The 19,091-nt window shown below is 45.6% G+C and overlaps 1 protein-coding gene across 4 annotated transcripts in view; it reads right to left on the bottom strand.

Moving 5' to 3' along the window:
• DMD (dystrophin) overlaps positions 1–19,091 on the bottom strand; it is a 2,642,350-nt gene that overhangs the window by 387,694 nt on the left and 2,235,565 nt on the right. For all 4 annotated transcript variants that reach the window (XM_056556147.1, XM_056556148.1, XM_056556149.1 and 1 more), the window contains one exon: positions 8,506–8,584. In XM_056556147.1, coding sequence (XP_056412122.1) covers positions 8,506–8,584 — 79 coding nt within the window. The remainder of the gene's footprint in view (positions 1–8,505; positions 8,585–19,091) is intronic.

A 19,091-nucleotide genomic window follows, 5' to 3' on the forward strand; every position in this document is an offset into this window, starting at 1 on the left:
GTGTCTGTTGCAGAGATGAAAGCACCACAGACTATTCTCTATTCTAATCTTGGTGTTGGTGATATCCATGTCTATTCAGATGCCAAGTATTGCTACAAGAAACAAAATGGACAATGCAGTTTATCAATGTTTCGGGAGCTTCCCCGTACTCCATTCTAATCCAATACTAATACAAATAACCCAACACTTGCTGAAGATAAAGAACTACTTTATTCTCTGTCTTCCACAGAAGAGTTTCATGCATTCATGCCATGTTCATTGATACTGCAAATGTTTATATCCAAAGAGATGGGCTAGGTGCTGCCAACTAGTGTTGCTCGCGAATATTCGCAATTCGAATTTTATTCGCGAATATCGCATATTCGCGAATTCGCGAATATTCGCGAATATAGCGCTATATATTCGTAATTACGAATATTCGTTTTATTTTTTTTTTTTTTCACAGTACACATCACAGTGATCACCCCTCTCTACTTCCAGCTTATGTGGTGTAAGAAGGCTCTAATACAGTGAGACTGGTGTGCGAATTTTCGCATATGCGAAAGTTTGCATATGATAGTTTTCGCATATGCGAATTTTTAGCTTATGTTAATTTTTGTTTATACAAATGTTCGCATATGTTAATTTTCGCACTCGCGAATATTCGCATATGCGAAAATAAAACGAGAACATTACGAATATGCGAATATTCACGAATATGACGAATATTCGTCCATATATTCGCGAATATTCGCGAATTCGAATATGGCCTATGCCGCTCAACACTACTGCCAACCTGCCGTGCTACATGTCACATGCTTTAGGTATTGCAGCATAGCTTATCCTAAAGGGGTACTCCGGTGGAAAACACATTTTTTTTAAATCAACAGGTGCCACAAAGTTAAACAGATTTGTAAATTACTTCTATTTAAAAATCCTAATTCTTCCATTACTTATCAGCTGTTGTATGATCCAGAGAGGATGTTGTATAGTTTTTTTTTCTGTCTGACCACAGTGCTCTCTGCTGACACCTCTGTCTGTGACAGGAACTGTCCAGAGCAGGATAGGTTTGCTATGGGGAATTTCTCCTGCTTTGGACAATTCCAGACATGGGCAGAGCTGTCAGCAGAGAATACTGTGGTCAGATAAAAAAATAAATAACCAACTTTATCTGTAGTATACAGCATGTGCTAAGTACTGGAAGGATTTAGATTTTTAAATAGATGTAATTTACAAATCTGTTTAACTTTTTGGCACCAGTTGATTTAAAAAAAGAATGGGACTAAGCTGCAGACAACACTGTTTGAACAAAAGCAATTTGTTGTAGATGTGAAAGGGTCATGGCCTCATATCATTGCCAATTGATGATCTCTCCTAATAAAAGCATCTTAATGATAAACCCCTTAACCACTAAAGGACCACAGGTGTACAGGTACGCCCTGATGCCCTGGTACTTAAAGACCAAGGCGTACCTGTATATGATATCTATCAGCAGGCATCCTGTGCCAATGCCCAGGGTAGTCCTGAGGCCCCACATGTCAGCGATCGCCGCAAATCGCGGGTGAATTCACACCGGCGATTTGCGGCGATTCTGGGCCATACGGGTCTCCGGTGATCCGGAAAATAAAGGGGATCAGGGTTGTCCAAGACATCCACGATCCCCCTGAAGGGATAGGAGTGAGGTGGCAGGTGTGCCACCCCTTCAATCCTTGCTATTGGTCGGTCAGAAGCGACCGACCAATAGCAGAGCGGGGGCAGGGGGTTAAAGTTCGGTTCCCCCGTTCTGCCCACCCACAGCAGTCCGGGCAGAACAGGGGAACCGATGGTGATCGGAGGTTCACTTACCAGAGGCAGGCGGCGATCGGCAGCAGAGGAAGGTGATGTGGCTCCCTAGCAACATCTGGAGGGCTACAGTTTTAAGACCACTATACAGGGGTCTCTAAACTGTAGCTCTCCAGATGTTGCAAAACTACTACTCCCAGCATGCCCAGACAGCTGTTTGCTGTTTGGGTATGCTGGGATTTGCAGTTTTGCAACAGCTGGAGGGCTACAGTTTGGAGATCACTATGCAGTGGTCTCTTAACTGTGGCCCTCTAGATCTTGCAAAACTACAACTCCCAGCATGCCCACACAGCAAGTTGCTGTCTAGGCATGCTAGGATTTGTAGTTTTGCAACATATGGAGGGCCACAGTTTGGAGATCATTGTGTGGTGGTTTCTAAACTGTGGCCCTTCAGATCTTGCAAAACTACAACTCCCAGCATGCCCAAACAACAAACAGCTGTCTCTGCATGATGGGAGTTATAGTTGTGTACCTCCAGCTGTTGCATAACTACATCTCCCAGCATGCCCTTCGGCGATCAGTACATGCAGGGAGTTGTAGTTTTGCAACAGCTGGAGGCACACTGGTTGGAAAATACTGAGTTAGGTAACAGAACCTAACTGAAGGTTTTCCAACCAGTGTGCCTCCAGCTGTTGCAAAAGTACCCCTCCCAGCATGCATGGTCTGTCAGTGCATGCTGAGAGTTGTAGTTTTGCAACAGCTGGAGGTTTGCCCCCCCCCCCCCCCCACAGTGTAAGGGGGTGTATGTGTAGTGTTTTACTCTTTATTTTGTGTTAGTGTAGTGTAGTGTTTTTAGGGTGCATTCACACGGGCGGGTTTACAGTGAGTTTCCTGCTTCAAGTTTGAGCTACGGCAAATTTTTCGCCGCAGCGCAAACTCCTAGCGGGAAACTCACTGTAAACCCCTGCCAGTGTGAATGTACCCTAAAAACACTACACTACACTAACACAAAATAAAGAGTAAAACACTACACATACACCCCCTTACACTGTTCCCCCCCCCCAATAAAAACGTATTGTACAACAGTGTTTCCAAAACAGAGCCTCCAGCTGTTGCAAAACAACAACTCCCAGCATTTCCGGACAGCCACTGACAACAAATTTTACACTAACAGGCTGGTGTTGCCCCATACTTTTTATTTTCACAAGAGGTAAAAGGAAAATAAAAACCCCCAAAATGTGTAACACAATTTCTCCTGAGTACGGAAATACCCCATATGTGGGCGTAAAATGCTCTGCGGACACACAACAAGGCTCAGGAGTGAGAGCGCACTATGTACATTTGAGGCCTAAATTAGTGATTTTACAGCGGTTCTGACATAAATGCAAAATAATAAATACTCACGTGTGACCCCATTTTGGAAACGACACCCCTCATGGAACGTAACAAGGGGTATAGTGAGCCTTAAAGGGGTATTCCAGGCCAAAACTTTTTTTCTATATATCAACTGGCTCTGGAAAGTTAAACAGATTTGTAAATTACTTTGATTAAAAAATCATAATCCTTCCAATAGTTATTAGCTTCTGAAGTTGAGTTGTTGTTTTCTGTCTAACTGCTCTCTGATGAATCACGTCCCGGGAGCTGTGCAGTTCCTACAGGGATATTTTCCCATCATGCACAGCTCCCGGGACTAGACATCATCAATGAGCAGTTAGACAGAAAACTTCAGAAGCTAATAACTATTGGAAGGATTAAGATTTTTTAATAGAAGTAATTTACAAATCTGTTTAACTTTCCGGAGCCAGTTGATACATAAAAAAAAAGTTTTTGCCTGGAATACCCCTTTAACACCCCACGGGTGGCTGGCAAATTTTCGTTAAAGTTGGATGGGAAAATGAAAAAAAAAAAACTTTTTTCACTAAAATGCTGGTGTTGCCCTAAATTTTTCATTTTCACAAGGGAACATAGGAAAAAAGCCCCCCAAAATTTGTAACCCCATATGTGGATGTTAAGTGCTCTGCGGGAGAACTCTAATGTTTAGAAGAGAAGGAGCACCATTGGACTTTTGGAGAGAAAATCTGTCTGGAATTGAAGGCCATGTGTGTTTACAAAGCCCCCATAGTGCCAGAACAATGTACCCCCCCCACATGTGACCTCATTTTGGAAACTACACCCCTACCATAATGTAATAAGGGGTATAGTGAGCATTTACTCCCCACAGATGTCTGACGGATTTTTGGAACAGTGGCCGTGAAAATGAAAAATGTAATTTTACATTTGCACAGCCCACTGTTCCAAAGATCTGTCAAATGCCTGTGGGGTGTAAATGATCACTGCATCCCTAAATTCTGTGAGGGGTGTATTTTCCAAAATGGGGTCACATGTGGGGGGGGTTCACTGTTCTGGCACCACAGGGGCTTTGTAAACGCACACGGCCCCTGATTTCCATTCCAAACAAGTTTCCAAAATAGTATGCCATGTTTTTTTTTTTTTTTTGCTGTTCTGGTAACTTAGGGACTTAGGGCTTCCTAAATGCGACAATCCCCCCCCCCCCCCCCCCCCAAAACCATTTTAGCAAAATTCACTCTCCAAAATCCCATTGTTGCTCCTTCCCTTCTGAGCCCTCTACTGTGCCCGCCGAACACTTCACATACACATATGAGGTAAATTGGGTTACAAATTTTGGGGGGCTTTTTCTCCTATTACCCCTTGTAAAAATTCAGAACATGCATGTGTAAAAAGTGAAGATTTTGAATTTTCTCCTTCACTTTGCTGCTATTCATGTGAAACACCTAAAGGGTTTACAATCTTTCTGAATGTCATTTTGGATACTTTGAGGGGTGTAGTTTCTATAATATGGTCATGTATGGGGTATTTCTAATATGAAGGCCCTTCAAATCCACTTCAAAACTGAACTGGTTCCTGAAAAATTGGAAAATTGCTGCTGAACTTTGAAGCCCTCTAATGTCTTCCAAAAGTAAAAACATGTCAACTTTATGATGCAAATATAAAGTAGACATATTGTATATGTGAGTCAATTTATTATTTATTTGGAATGTCTATTTTCCTTACAAGCAGAGAGCTTCAAAGTCTGACAAAATTTCAATTTTGTCAGAAATGATGCAAGTATCCACGAAAATTTACCACTATAATAAAGTAGAATATGTCATGAAAAAACCATCTCGGAATCAGAATGAAAAGTAGAAGCATTCCAGAGGTATTAATGCTTAAAATGACAGTGGTCAGATGTGAAAAAAACGCTCTGGTCCTTAAGGCGAAAGTGGGCTCGGGCCTTAAGGGATTAAAGTGATATTGACAAAATCCAATTTTGATACTTTTCAAGTACCCTATGGAGACTCTGCTACAAAATTAGAATGTGAGAAACGTTTAATATCTTAATTGCTCTACACTTTGGACCACCACATTGGAGGTCTGCATAATTCTAAAGACTTAAAGGGCTTGTACAAATGGCATTTTTTTTTAATCAAAAAAGGGTTAGTCATTCTTAAATAAAATGTACAACCATTGTAGAATGTAATATATCATATGTTCATTCCAGACCGTTTTCTGATCTCTATTTGTAGCCATAAAATGAAAGCATACAGAGTTTACTGAGAGCATGTGTCTTGGTAAGAAGACAAGAGAGAGCTCGGATAACTATACAAATGATATTATGGTCACAGCCTCTAACACTTACTAAACAGTGAAGCCTCCCATCTCCTTTCTACAAGCAGAGATCTTGAAAATGTCCGAAAACAAAATGACAATAGCAAAACTTTTAATGATACGATGGACATTCTTCATTTCTTTAAACCAAAATATCCCTTTTAGGCCAAGGTCTTTTCCATCGATTAGTCAGTTTGAGAATGTAATGGGTGTTCCTACCTCTAGTTCTGGCAGAAGGGTATTTACTCCTGCGTTCAGCTGATGCATCATTTGTTGCCGTGAGGACATCCAAGACCATGAATGGGCGTAGACAAATAATCAATGACTTATGGTCTCTGTTATAGTTTATTCTGTCAATCTGTTACACAATGCCTCTGTTAAACATTTCTTTCTGCACTAGCTCCTGTATTGTTCTTTACCATATTTATCCTGTGAATTCTGACCTTGGCTACTAAATTGTCTTTCCTCTGCTTTTTGATTTGGTACTGCACTGCTATCTAGGTTCTGGCCTGGCCTGGCTGACTTCTCTTCATCTGTCTGTTTAATGTTTGTGTTTTGTATCGAGTTCTGTGCCTGTTGACTTATTGTGTCCTGATCTGTTACCCTAACTTCAGTATAGTTTTAGTTTTATTATAAAGTATTAGAAATTGATTTACCCTGCACTTTAGTTGAGTAGGGACTTTGGTTTGGGCTATCCTATTAAGTTGGTGGGAACCCCAAAAGATAGAGTATTGGGGAGCCCATGGCCGCACTTATGCCTGTCTGATGTGACAGATAACTTTAACAACAGCAAACTAAGTTATGTGTGTGGTTTATTTTTTCAAAATAGTAGGTTTATGCTTTCATCTAACCCAATCGACTTTGACTGCATTGTATTTGCTGCAGAACACTCTGGGAAACAATAACCCACTAAGTTCCCAGTGCACCATTCTTATACGTCTGGCTCCTGTGAGCAGCTGTCCTTGAAACGTAAAGCAGCGCCGCAAGCAGCTTGGAGTCGTTTCGGATATGCACCACTTAAGTGAAACATGTTGATTACATCTAAATTACATGAGATTTGGAAGGAGTTAGTAAGTAGATAGATACATTGTTACAATGTTGTGAGAGATGAAAACATAATAGAGGTAGTAAAATATGAAATAAAGCAAGAGGTCTGAGATGATGATTAATAATTGGAATATAGCTGATCAATGTAAAGAGATCATCATTTTAGGGTTCAAAGACATGTGTCAGGGTTCCTTAAATGATTCCTATTTTATATGAAGAATAAAGAAGAAAGGCTTTTGGTTTTAGAAGAGTAATCCTGAAGCACATTCTCCTCAAGGAGCACTGACTTCCCATCTCTTAGCTGTGTTGAACCAGACACTGATAGCTTACCGTATATACTCGAGTATAAGCCGAGGGGGGTGTTTTCAGCATGAAAAATCATGCTGAAAACACCCCCCTTGGCTTATACTCGAGTGAACTCTCCGCCCTCAGTGGTCTTCAACCTGCGGACCTCCAGATTTTTCAAAACTACAACTCCCAGCAAGCCTTGCTGGGAGTTGTAGTTTTGAAACATCTGGAGGTCCGCAGGTTGAAGACCACTGCGGCCTTCAACATCATCCAGCCCCCCCCCCCCCTCACCCCCTTTAGTTCTGTACTCACCTCCACTCGGCGGGACGTTAGGGTGCGCTGGTCTGGGCCATCTGTGCTGCAGGGACTGTCCGGTGGGGAGGGATAGTCGTTCCGGGCTGTCCATCTTCATCGGGGGTGCCTCTTCCCTGCGCTTCGGGCCCAGCCCGTTCATGAGTAATGTCCCTGTGCGTCGTCGTCAAGGCAACGTCTCTATTCTGGGCCCGAAGCGCGGAGAAGAGGCCCCCCCCTGGTGAAGATGGAAAGCCCAGAACGACTATCCCTCCCCACCGGACGGTCCTGCAGCACAGATTGCCCGGACCAGCGTACCCTAACGTCCCGCTGAGTGGAGGTGAGTACAAATCTAAAGGGGGTGAGAGGGGGGGGCTGGATGATGTCGAAGGCCGCAGTGGTCTTCAACCTGCGGACCTCCAGATGTTTCATAACTACAACTCCCAGCAAGCCCGGACAGCCGATGGCTGCCCAGGCTTGCTGGGAGTTGTAGTTCTGAAACATCTGGAGGTCCGCAGGTTGAAGACCACTGTATCAGACATTGACAAGCGGGGATGATGAAGGGTTGGGGGGGCTGATGACATGTGGTGATGATGAAGGGGGGGGGGTGTGATGATGACAAGGGGATGACGAAGGGGGAGTGTGGGATGATGACAAGGGGATGATGAAGGGGGGGTGTGGGATGATGATAAGGGGATGATGAAGGGGGGGTGTGGGATGATGACGTGGGGATGATGAGGGGGGGTGGGATAATAACAAGGGGATGATGAAGGGGGTGGGATAATGACAAGGGGATGATGAAGGGGGGGGGGTGGGATGATAAGGGGATGATGAAGGGGGTGGGATAATGACAAGGGGATGTTGAAGGGGGTGGTGTGGGATGATAAGGGGATGATGAAGGGGGTATGTGGGATGATAAGGGGATGATGAAGGGGGTGTGGGATGATAAGGGGATGATGAAGGGGGGGTGTGGGATGATAAGGGGATGATGAAGGGGGTGTGGGATGATAAGGGGATGATGACAGGCGGTGATGATGATGAAGGGGGGGTGGGATGATGACAGGGGGATGATGACAGGCGGTGATGATGAAGGGGGGATGATGACAGGGTGATGATGATGAGGTTGTTAATGAGGGGGTCTGGATGATGACAGGGGGGATGATGTATTTCCCACCCTAGGCTTATAGTCGAGTCAATAACTTAGGGGAAATTAGGGGCCTCGGCTTATATTCGGGTCGGCTTATACTCGAGTATATATGGTATCTTGAGATGTTAGTTCAGGAGCACTACTCAACTTTCACCACTCAGCATTTTTATGTGAAAGGTGCAGACTTAATATTATTGGAGAATAGGCAATATAATGTGATGTCTGGGATAGCTCACCATGTGAAATGGGGCAGCGGAATCAACCACAAAGCATGCAGGTTAATTAACAGAAGTGTGAATGCTTACTGGAAAGGAAATGCTGAGACGTGGGGCCAAAATCCCTGTGGGCTTCATGCAATTGTCTGATGCGCTCATCAATGGACACCTAGGAGGGAAAGAATAAGAGGAAGAGATTATTTCAACATGTAATGATGAGTGGCAATTAGGGAAGCAAGATATTATTGCTCCGTGTGCCTTAGGGTCTCAGGCAATGAAATGCTGTGTCAGGAGTCTTAAGTGCTAAAGAAAATGCCTTTTTCTTTTATTATTGTTTGCAATACGCTGCCTCGTTTAAACTGCGGGACAATTGAAAACACTAGAAAACAAATTGCTATTTTTCTATAAGCCATTAAACCAAAAACCATATGTCAGCCCTTTATGACCTAAGGCTACCACATTAAGTGGTAAAGGTAAAATCTTGCTTACTCAGCCTAACTTACTAAGTGTGTGGTCCTACTGTATAAATCTATATTGTCATCATTTGTTTTTATCTTAAAATCACAAGGGTATAAAAATAAGAGGTATAAAAGACAAGAAAGATTGCAAGTGGGGATGATTCTTATGATTAAGGCTAGGTCACAGCTATGGCATCATTTATTGTAACGTCAGACAGGGATGCCATTTTTTTCTGATAGAAAAAGGTCACGATGCACAAATTCTACCGGATCCTTGTGCAAACTGTACAGTACAAAGACAGGGGAATGCACAAGCAGAAACTGTTGCTTCAAGTAGTCTATCGTACAGTCCCGTCCCATTACCCATTTATTTCTCAGGGGGATAATGTGTGAGCTATTGCTATTGGATAATGTGAAGAGTAGTTGCCCTGAAAGCTATTTATAGTAATAATATACTTAATGTCATTTAGCCCCCCCCCCCTCCCCATTATGGTCTATTAGGACAGAGAGAGAGCTAATTCTCACTTCTCTTCAGGCTACAAGTAACTGAACAGCTTTCTTCATAGCCTTCTAGAGGTCACAAAACCCTCTTAACCTGTAGAATTTAATACTCTTTATAACTAGTTTACTCTTCACACAAATGGCAGGGTCATAAAGCGAACCCTGAGAATGAAGACGAAAAATGATGATCCAGGAAAGGCAGTTCTCTAATGTTAATTCATTTATTATCATTGAAATATCCCAGGATTACAGGTGTTAGCACTTTACAACACGTTTCTGGTTCGGACAGAACCCTGTTATCTGGTAATGCACATACTTGATAAAGAGTTCTGTCCGAACCAGAAACATGTTGTAAGGAGACAATAAACGAATCAACGTTGGAGAAGTGCCTTTCCAGGATCATCTTTTCTCATCATCATTATCATATACAGTACGTTGTGGAACCCTGATAGGAGATCAGGCAGATCCTGGGCAGCTGACCAGACCATCACGTTTATATACTGTCACGATGCCGGCTGGCAGGTAGTGGATCCTCTGTGCCAGAGAGGGATTGGCGTGGACCGTGCTAGAGGATCGGTTCTAAGTCACTACTGGTTTTCACCAGAGCCCGCCGCAAAGCGGGATGGTCTTGCTGCGGCGGTAGTGACCAGGTCGTATCCCCTAGCAACGGCTCAACCTCTCTGGCTGCTGAAGATAGGCGCGGTACAAGGGAGTAGACAGAAGCAAGGTCGGACGTAGCAGAAGGTCGGGGCAGGCAGCAAGGATCGTAGTCAGGGGCAACGGCAGAAGGTCTGGAATCACAGGCAAGGAACACACAAGGAACGCTTTCACTGGCACTAGGGCAACAAGATCCGGCGAGGGAGTGAAGGGGAAGTGAGGTGATATAGGGAAGTGCACAGGTGTAAACACTAATTGGAACCACTGCACCAATCAGCGGTGCAGTGGCCCTTTAAATCGCAAAGACCCGGCGCGCGCGCGCCCTAGGGAGCGGGGCCGCGCGCGCCGGGACAGAACTGACGGGGAGCGAGTAAGGTACGGGAGCCGGGGTGCGCATCGCGAGCGGGCGCTACCCGCATCGCGAATCGCATCCCGGCCGGAGGTGGTAACGCAGCGCCCCGGGTCCGTGGAACCGACCGGGGCGCTGCAGTGAGGGAAGTGTAGCGAGCGCTCCGGGGAGGAGCGGGGACCCGGAGCGCTCGGCGTAACAGTACCCCCCCCCTTGGGTCTCCCCCTCTTCTTGGGGCCTGAGAACCTGAGGATCAGACTTTTGTCCAGGATATTGTCCTCAGGTTCCCAGGACCTCTCTTCTGGACCACAACCCTCCCAATCCACTAAAAAAAAAGTTCTTCCCCTGACCTTTTTAGAGGCCAAAATCTCTTTAACAGAGAAGATGTCCGAGGAGCCGGAAACAGGAGTGGGAGGAACAGATTTAGGAGAAAAACGGTTGAGGATGAGAGGTTTAAGAAGAGAGACGTGAAAGGCATTAGGGATACGAAGAGAAGGAGGAAGAAGAAGTTTGTAAGAGACAGGATTAATTTGACACAAAACTTTAAAAGGACCAAGATAGCGTGGTCCCAACTTATAGCTCGGGACACGGAAACGGACATATTTAGCGGAGAGCCATACCTTGTCTCCAGGGGAAAAAATGGGAGGAGCTCTTCTTTTCTTATCTGCGAATCTCTTCATGCGAGAAGAAGCCTGTAAGAGAGAATTTTGGGTCTCTTTCCATATGGTGGAAAGATCACGAGAAATTTCATCCACAGCGGGCAGACCAGAGGGCAAGGGGGTAGGGAGGGGGGGAAGAGGGTGACGGCCGTACACCACGAAAAACGGAGATTTGGAGGAAGATTCAGAGATTCTGAAATTATACGAGAATTCGGCCCAAGGTAGAAGATCTGCCCAGTCATCCTGGCGGGAGGAAACAAAATGTCGTAAATAGTCACCCAAGATCTGGTTAATTCTCTCTACTTGTCCATTGGATTGAGGATGGTATGCAGAAGAAAAATTTAATTTAATCTTGAGTTGTTTACAGAGAGCCCTCCAGAATTTAGACACAAATTGGACGCCTCTATCCGAGACGATCTGTGTAGGCAACCCGTGAAGACGAAAAATGTGTACAAAAAATTGTTTAGCCAACTGAGGCGCTGAAGGAAGACCAGGAAGAGGGATGAAATGTGCCATTTTGGAGAATCGATCAACGACCACCCAAATAACAGTGTTGCCATGGGATGGGGGTAAGTCAGTAATAAAATCCATACCAATCAGAGACCAAGGTTGTTCGGGGACAGGTAGAGGATGAAGAAAACCAGCGGGCTTCTGGCGAGGAGTCTTATCCCGGGCACAGATAGTGCAGGCTCGCACAAAGTCCACCACATCAGTCTCTAGAGTCGGCCACCAATAGAAGCGAGAGATGAGTTGCACAGATTTCTTGATGCCCGCATGACCTGCGAGATGGGAGGAGTGACCCCATTTGAGGATCCCAAGGCGTTGGCGTGGAGAAACAAAGGTCTTTCCTGGAGGAGTTTGCCTGATGGAGGCTGGAGAAGTGGAAATCAGGCAGTCAGGAGGAATGATGTGTTGAGGAGAGAGTTCAATTTCAGAGGCATCTGAGGAACGAGAGAGAGCATCGGCCCTAATGTTTTTATCAGCAGGCCGAAAGTGAATTTCAAAATTAAATCGGGCAAAGAACAGAGACCACCTGGCCTGACGAGGATTCAGCCGTTGGGCAGACTGGAGGTAGGAGAGGTTCTTGTGATCGGTGTAAATAATAACTGGAAATCTTGATCCCTCCAGCAGATGCCTCCATTCCTCAAGTGCTAATTTAATGGCTAGAAGCTCTCGATCCCCGATGGAGTAGTTCCTCTCCGCCGGAGAGAAGGTCCTGGAAAAAAAACCACAAGTAACAGCATGCCCGGAAGAGTTTTTTTGTAGAAGGACAGCTCCAGCTCCCACTGAGGAGGCATCAACCTCCAATAGGAAGGGTTTAGATGGGTCAGGTCTGGAGAGCACGGGAGCCGAAGAAAAGGCAGACTTGAGTCGTTTAAAGGCGTCTTCCGCTTGAGGAGGCCAAGACTTGGGATCGGCATTTTTTTTTGTTAAAGCCACAATAGGAGCCACAATGGTAGAAAAATGTGGAATAAATTGCCTGTAATAATTGGCGAACCCCAAAAAACGTTGGATGGCACGGAGTCCGGAGGGGCGTGGCCAATCTAAGACGGCAGAGAGTTTATCTGGGTCCATTTGTAGTCCCTGGCCAGAGACCAAGTATCCTAGAAAAGGAAGAGATTGGCATTCAAACAGACATTTCTCTATTTTGGCATAGAGTTGATTATCACGAAGTCTCTGAAGAACCATACGGACATGCTGGCGGTGTTCTTCAAGATTGGCAGAAAAAATCAGGATATCGTCCAGATATACAACAACACAGGAGTATAGTAGATCACGAAAAATTTCATTAACAAAGTCTTGGAAGACGGCAGGGGCGTTGCATAGACCAAAGGGCATGACCAGATACTCAAAGTGTCCATCTCTGGTGTTAAATGCCGTTTTCCATTCATCCCCCTCTCTGATGCGGATGAGATTATAAGCACCTCTTAAGTCCAGTTTGGTAAAAATATGGGCACCTTGGAGACGATCAAAGAGTTCAGAGATGAGGGGTAGGGGGTAGCGGTTCTTAACCGTGATTTTATTAAGACCGCGGTAGTCAATGCAAGGACGTAGAGAGCCATCTTTTTTGGACACAAAGAAAAATCCGGCTCCGGCAGGAGAGGAGGATTTACGGATAAAGCCCTTTTTTAAATTTTCTTGGACGTATTCAGACATGGCAAGAGTCTCTGGGACGGACAGAGGATAGATTCTGCCCCGGGGTGGAGTAGTGCCCGGGAGGAGGTCAATGGGACAATCATAAGGCCTGTGAGGAGGTAGAGTCTCAGCTTGTTTTTTGCAAAAAACGTCCGCAAAGTCCATATAGGCCTTAGGGAGACCGGTTACATGAGGAAGCACAGGGACACGGCAAGGTTTACTGGGAACCGGTTTTAAGCAGTCCTTGGAACAAGAGGGCCCCCAACTCTTGATCTCCCCAGTGGACCAATCCAGGATTGGGGAATGGAGTTGAAGCCAGGGAAGTCCAAGAAGGATTTCAGAAGTGCAATTGGGGAGGACCAACAGTTCAATCCTCTCGTGATGAGATCCGATGCACATTAGAAGGGGCTCCGTGCGGAAACGTATAGTACAGTCCAATCTTTCATTGTTTACACAATTGATGTAGAGGGGTCTGGCGAGACTGGTCACCGGGATGTTGAACCTGTTGACGAGAGAGGCTAAGATGAAATTTCCTGCAGATCCAGAGTCCAAGAAGGCCACAGCAGAGAAGGAGAAGGCAGAGGCAGACATCCGCACAGGCACAGTAAGACGTGGAGAAGCAGAGTAGACATCAAGGACTGTCTCACCTTTGTGCGGAGTCAGCGGACGTCTTTCCAGGCGGGGAGGACGGATAGGACAATCCTTCAGGAAGTGTTCGGTACTAGCACAGTACAGGCAGAGATTCTCCATGCGGCGTCGTGTCCTCTCTTGGGGAGTCAGGCGAGACCGGTCGACCTGCATAGCCTCCACGGCGGGAGGCACAGGAACAGATTGCAGGGGACCAGAGGAGAGAGGAGCCGGGGAGAAGAAACGCCTCGTGCGAACAGAGTCCATATCCTGGCGGAGCTCCTGACGCCGTTCGGAAAAACGCATGTCAATGCGAGTGGCAAGATGGATGAGTTCATGTAGGTTAGCAGGGATTTCTCGTGCGGCCAGAACATCTTTAATGTTGCTGGATAGGCCTTTTTTAAAGGTCGCGCAGAGTGCCTCATTATTCCAGGATAATTCTGAAGCAAGGGTACGGAACTGTACGGCATACTCGCCAACGGAAGAATTACCCTGGACCAGGTTCAACAGGGCAGTCTCAGCAGAAGAGGCTCGGGCAGGTTCCTCAAAGACACTTCGAATTTCCGAGAAGAAGGAGTGTACAGAGGCAGTGACGGGGTCATTGCGGTCCCAGAGCGGTGTGGCCCAAGCCAGGGCTTTTCCAGACAGCAGGCTGACTACGAAAGCCACCTTAGACCTTTCAGTGGGGAACTGGTCCGACATCATCTCCAAGTGTAATGAACATTGGGAAAGAAAGCCACGGCAAAACTTAGAGTCCCCATCAAATTTATCCGGCAAGGATAGTCGTATTCCAGAAGCGGCCACTCGCTGCGGAGGAGGTACAGGAGCTGGCGGAGGAGATGATTGCTGGAGCTGTGGTAGTAACTGTTGTAGCATAACAGTCAGTTGAGACAGCTGTTGGCCTTGTTGCGCAATCTGTTGTGACTGCTGGGCGACCACCGTGGTGAGGTCAGCGACAACTGGCAGAGGAACTTCAGCGGGATCCATGGCCGGATCTACTGTCACGATGCCGGCTGGCAGGTAGTGGATCCTCTGTGCCAGAGAGGGATTGGCGTGGACCGTGCTAGAGGATCGGTTCTAAGTCACTACTGGTTTTCACCAGAGCCCGCCGCAAAGCGGGATGGTCTTGCTGCGGCGGTAGTGACCAGGTCGTATCCCCTAGCAACGGCTCAACCTCTCTGGCTGCTGAAGATAGGCGCGGTACAAGGGAGTAGACAGAAGCAAGGTCGGACGTAGCAGAAGGTCGGGGCAGGCAGCAAGGATCGTAGTCAGGGGCAACGGCAGAAGGTCTGGAATCACAGGCAAGGAACACACAAGGAACGCTTTCACTGGCACTAGGGCAACAAGATCCGGCGAGGGAGTGAAGGGGAAGTGAGGTGATATAGGGAAGTGCACAGGTGTAAACACTAATTGGAACCACTGCACCAATCAGCGGTGCAGTGGCCCTTTAAATCGCAAAGACCCGGCGCGCGCGCGCCCTAGGGAGCGGGGCCGCGCGCGCCGGGACAGAACTGACGGGGAGCGAGTAAGGTACGGGAGCCGGGGTGCGCATCGCGAGCGGGCGCTACCCGCATCGCGAATCGCATCCCGGCCGGAGGTGGTAACGCAGCGCCCCGGGTCCGTGGAACCGACCGGGGCGCTGCAGTGAGGGAAGTGTAGCGAGCGCTCCGGGGAGGAGCGGGGACCCGGAGCGCTCGGCGTAACATATACTATGTGCGCATTAATGTTGTTCTCTTAGCGCAACAAACTCCGGTAAGCCTAATCGTCCATTCATTTGCTTCCTTACCCTTGGATAATGCTCTAGGAGCAGCTTGTCTTTTTTTTTTTTTTTAACCTTTTTATCTGTTATATGAAGTGAACAATGAAAGGGATCCTGTCATCTCAGAAATGTTTTTCAGCCACATATCATATACCGTATAGCAAAATAACCGCATTAATTTGAGGAAAGATAACTTGTAGCTAATTCTGTATGGGAATGCATTTAGAAATACTATGGCTTACTGTTCATGGTCTTTTTTGTGTATGGTTTATAATGTTGTTGCTCTTTTTGTTAGGCTATATTGTACGATAGTGATTAGAGATGAGCGAACTTACAGTAAATTTGATTCGTCACGAATTAGTTCAGCTTTCAGGTGCTCCCGTGGGCTGGAAAAGGTGGATACAGTCCTAGTAGACTCCCTTCTAGGACTGTATCCACCTTTTCCAGCCCACCGGAGCACCTGAAGGGTGAACTAATTTACGCAGGAAAAGTCATCAACTGCCGAGCCGAGAAGTTCGTGACAAATCGAATTTACTGTAAGTTCGCTCATCTCTAATAGTGATGCATTTATTCTGTGTTCTTTGCAGTTTATTTCTACTCTGCTGTCTCTCTCCCTCCTCTATCTTACATTCTCATATACGGACCATTTATTTGATGTCATGGGTGTTCCTCTGTTCATGTATTCATTCTATGGGTAATTGAGAGGCCTGCACTCCACTCTTTTTGTGTTCTCAGGTACTACCATCTTTCTACTTTGTGATTGGATACTCTTGATTTTAAGTAAGCTATTAGTGTATTCTTATTTTGCAAGAAAGAACTATAATGCTTGAAACGTGTTGATGTTACACCTTGACTCTGTGCCAGATGTCCTAGCAATGTTTTTTTTAATGAAGACAAAATAAATTAATGAAGTTTTAGCGGCATAGTCCTAGATCAATGTTTGCTTAAGTATTGAGCTAGCGCCATTTCCATGCGCAGCCCTATCATTCTACGGCAGTGTTCTGTCCACATGGTTTTGAAGGGAACATGGTGAGTACTTTTTCCTTATATGTTTCCATGACGTAATATAGTTGGCATCCTCAAGAATAAGAAGACACACTAATGTATGCAAGAGTAGATGGGCATGAGTATTGTGCGATCAGACACAAGGATGTGAAGGTTGAGAAATAATTACAATGCATGAAATACCTGTTTCTGGGAATGTATCATTAGGTCGGTAATTCATGTTATAAATGTCTTCCTGATATACCCAGTAGAAACAGTGAGGCCTTCTTATTGCTAAGTGAACTATATTTATGGTATTTCTCCAGTGCGAAATATTAAATCTGCTATTTGCATGCTTGGCACAAGGAGAAGCAGGTTCAAGAATCAATAAATCTACTATGATTAAATAAAATAAAATAAGATCTTGGCCCAGTTTTTCAATATGTCAGGTAAACATATTTGCTGTATAAATACCTCACAGCTCCAATGAGAAATCTATCAAATAGTAAATGAAATTATATGAATTATAGAACATGAGTAAAGGGTAAGTTTCATAACACCAGCGCTGAATTTCTATAACTCAGAAGTGGTAATGATTCCTTATGATAGTTCAGTCTTTTTGAGTAGTGGAAGATCAGGATCTATCTATCTATCTATCTATCTATCTATCTATCTATCCATCTGTCTATTCAGCTTTGCTTAATGGATAATAGGAAACATAATTAAGCACAACGCCCCGTCAAACTTTAGGCAATACATTCTACCCACTCTCACTAGTCACCAAGTAACCAACTGATGCAACCTACTTACCGTATTTTTCGCCCTATAGGACGCACCGGCGTATAAGACGCACCCAATTTATAGGTGCAAAATCTAAAAAAATTTAGATTTTGAACCCAATAGTGGTCTTCAACCTGCGGACCTCCAGATGTTGCAAAACTACAACTCCCAGCATGCCCGGACAGCCGTTGGCTGTCCGGGCATGCTGGTAGTTGTAGTGTTGCAACATCTGGAGGTCAGCAGATTGAAGACCACTGCATAGGAGGTAATACTCACGTGTCCCTGCCGCTCCGGACCTGTCACCGCTGCCCTGGATGATGCTCCATCTCTGTCGCCGTGTCCCTGCCGCTCCGGAACGTCTCTGCTGCCGGCCGGGAATCCTCGCTCTCCGTCGCCGCCATCACGTCGTTACGCACGCCGACGCATGTACGCGACGACGTGATGACGAGGAAGGAGAGCGCCGTCCATACAGGGGATCCCTGAATGGAGAAGACACCGAGGAGGCAGGTAAGGTCCCTCCCGGTGTCCTGTAAGCACTAACCCGGCTATTCAGTCGGGCTGTTCGGGACCGCCGTGGTGATATCGCGGCGGTCCCAAACAGCCCGACTGAACAGCCGGGTTAGTGTCACTTTCGCTTCAGATGCGGCAGTCAACTTTGATCGCCGCGTCTGAAGGGTTAATACAGGGCATCACCGCAATTGGTGATGTCCTGTATTAGCCGCGGGTCCCGGCCGTTGATGGCCGCAGGGACCGCCGCCATAGTGGTGTATTCGCCGTATAAGACGCACCAAATTTTCCCCCCCAGTTTTGGGGAAGAAAAAGTGCGTCTTATACGGTGAAAAATACGGTAGCTTAGCTCCAAAGTGGGTAGACTACTAGAAATTCACAACATGACTGTAGTGTGAACTGACCCTTAGGACGCCATCACATATATGAAGTCATCTGGCTCAGTGAGCTGGTCACAGCTGATGCTTCAACTGATGGCAAAGTGCATCAATTGTTTATAGCCCAACACTCAATTATTTTTGTATGCCAAACGAGGTGAATGCTGCAAGATGAGCTCCCTCCATGCGGCTTGTCTGACTATCCGGCATCCCATTTGAGGGACAGAAAAATATGCACTGTCACATTTAAGAGAATGAGATGAGTTCAATATATTTAGAGGAGGGGGGGGGGGGGTCAGAGGGTTGGTAAGGGAACTTTTAGATGAGAAAGGAGGTGGCTCATAAGTGGAAAAGAGGAAGGTTTCTCTAATAAGATATATTACACATTTTATAATATTTGCTTGTGCTATGGATTTAGGCAAAGTTTGTTTGCTGTCTATTTATCTATGTCATTCTTCACTGGACAAGGAAAGATGAACAATTATCCCTAACTCTTTTCACTGAATAAAAGAAAATATAACTTATCCTATCATCAGATTCCAAGGAATTTAATTTACCCTATATTTTCTCCGGTCAACCTGTAACTATCTTACCCATTAAGGGACATAATGAAATGTCACTAATCACTTTCCATAACTTTCTCTAAATAATCACAGGAAATGTGACTTCTCCCTCTTCTCATTAGACTGCATGTAATATAACCTATCCCTCTACCCAACAGTCTCCAATGTATGCAGCCATGCTTCTGCTGCTTCAGTAGAAAAGGCCTGTTTATACATAGCAATTATTATTCCAATTTGAATGATTCCAAATACTTTAGTGACAATCGACCTCCATAAATGCTCAGAAAAATCAACCAAATATATAAATTATAATGTATTG

This window comes from Hyla sarda, chromosome 2 (genome assembly GCF_029499605.1).
Source record: "Hyla sarda isolate aHylSar1 chromosome 2, aHylSar1.hap1, whole genome shotgun sequence".
Classification (NCBI taxonomy): Eukaryota; Metazoa; Chordata; class Amphibia; order Anura; family Hylidae; genus Hyla; species Hyla sarda.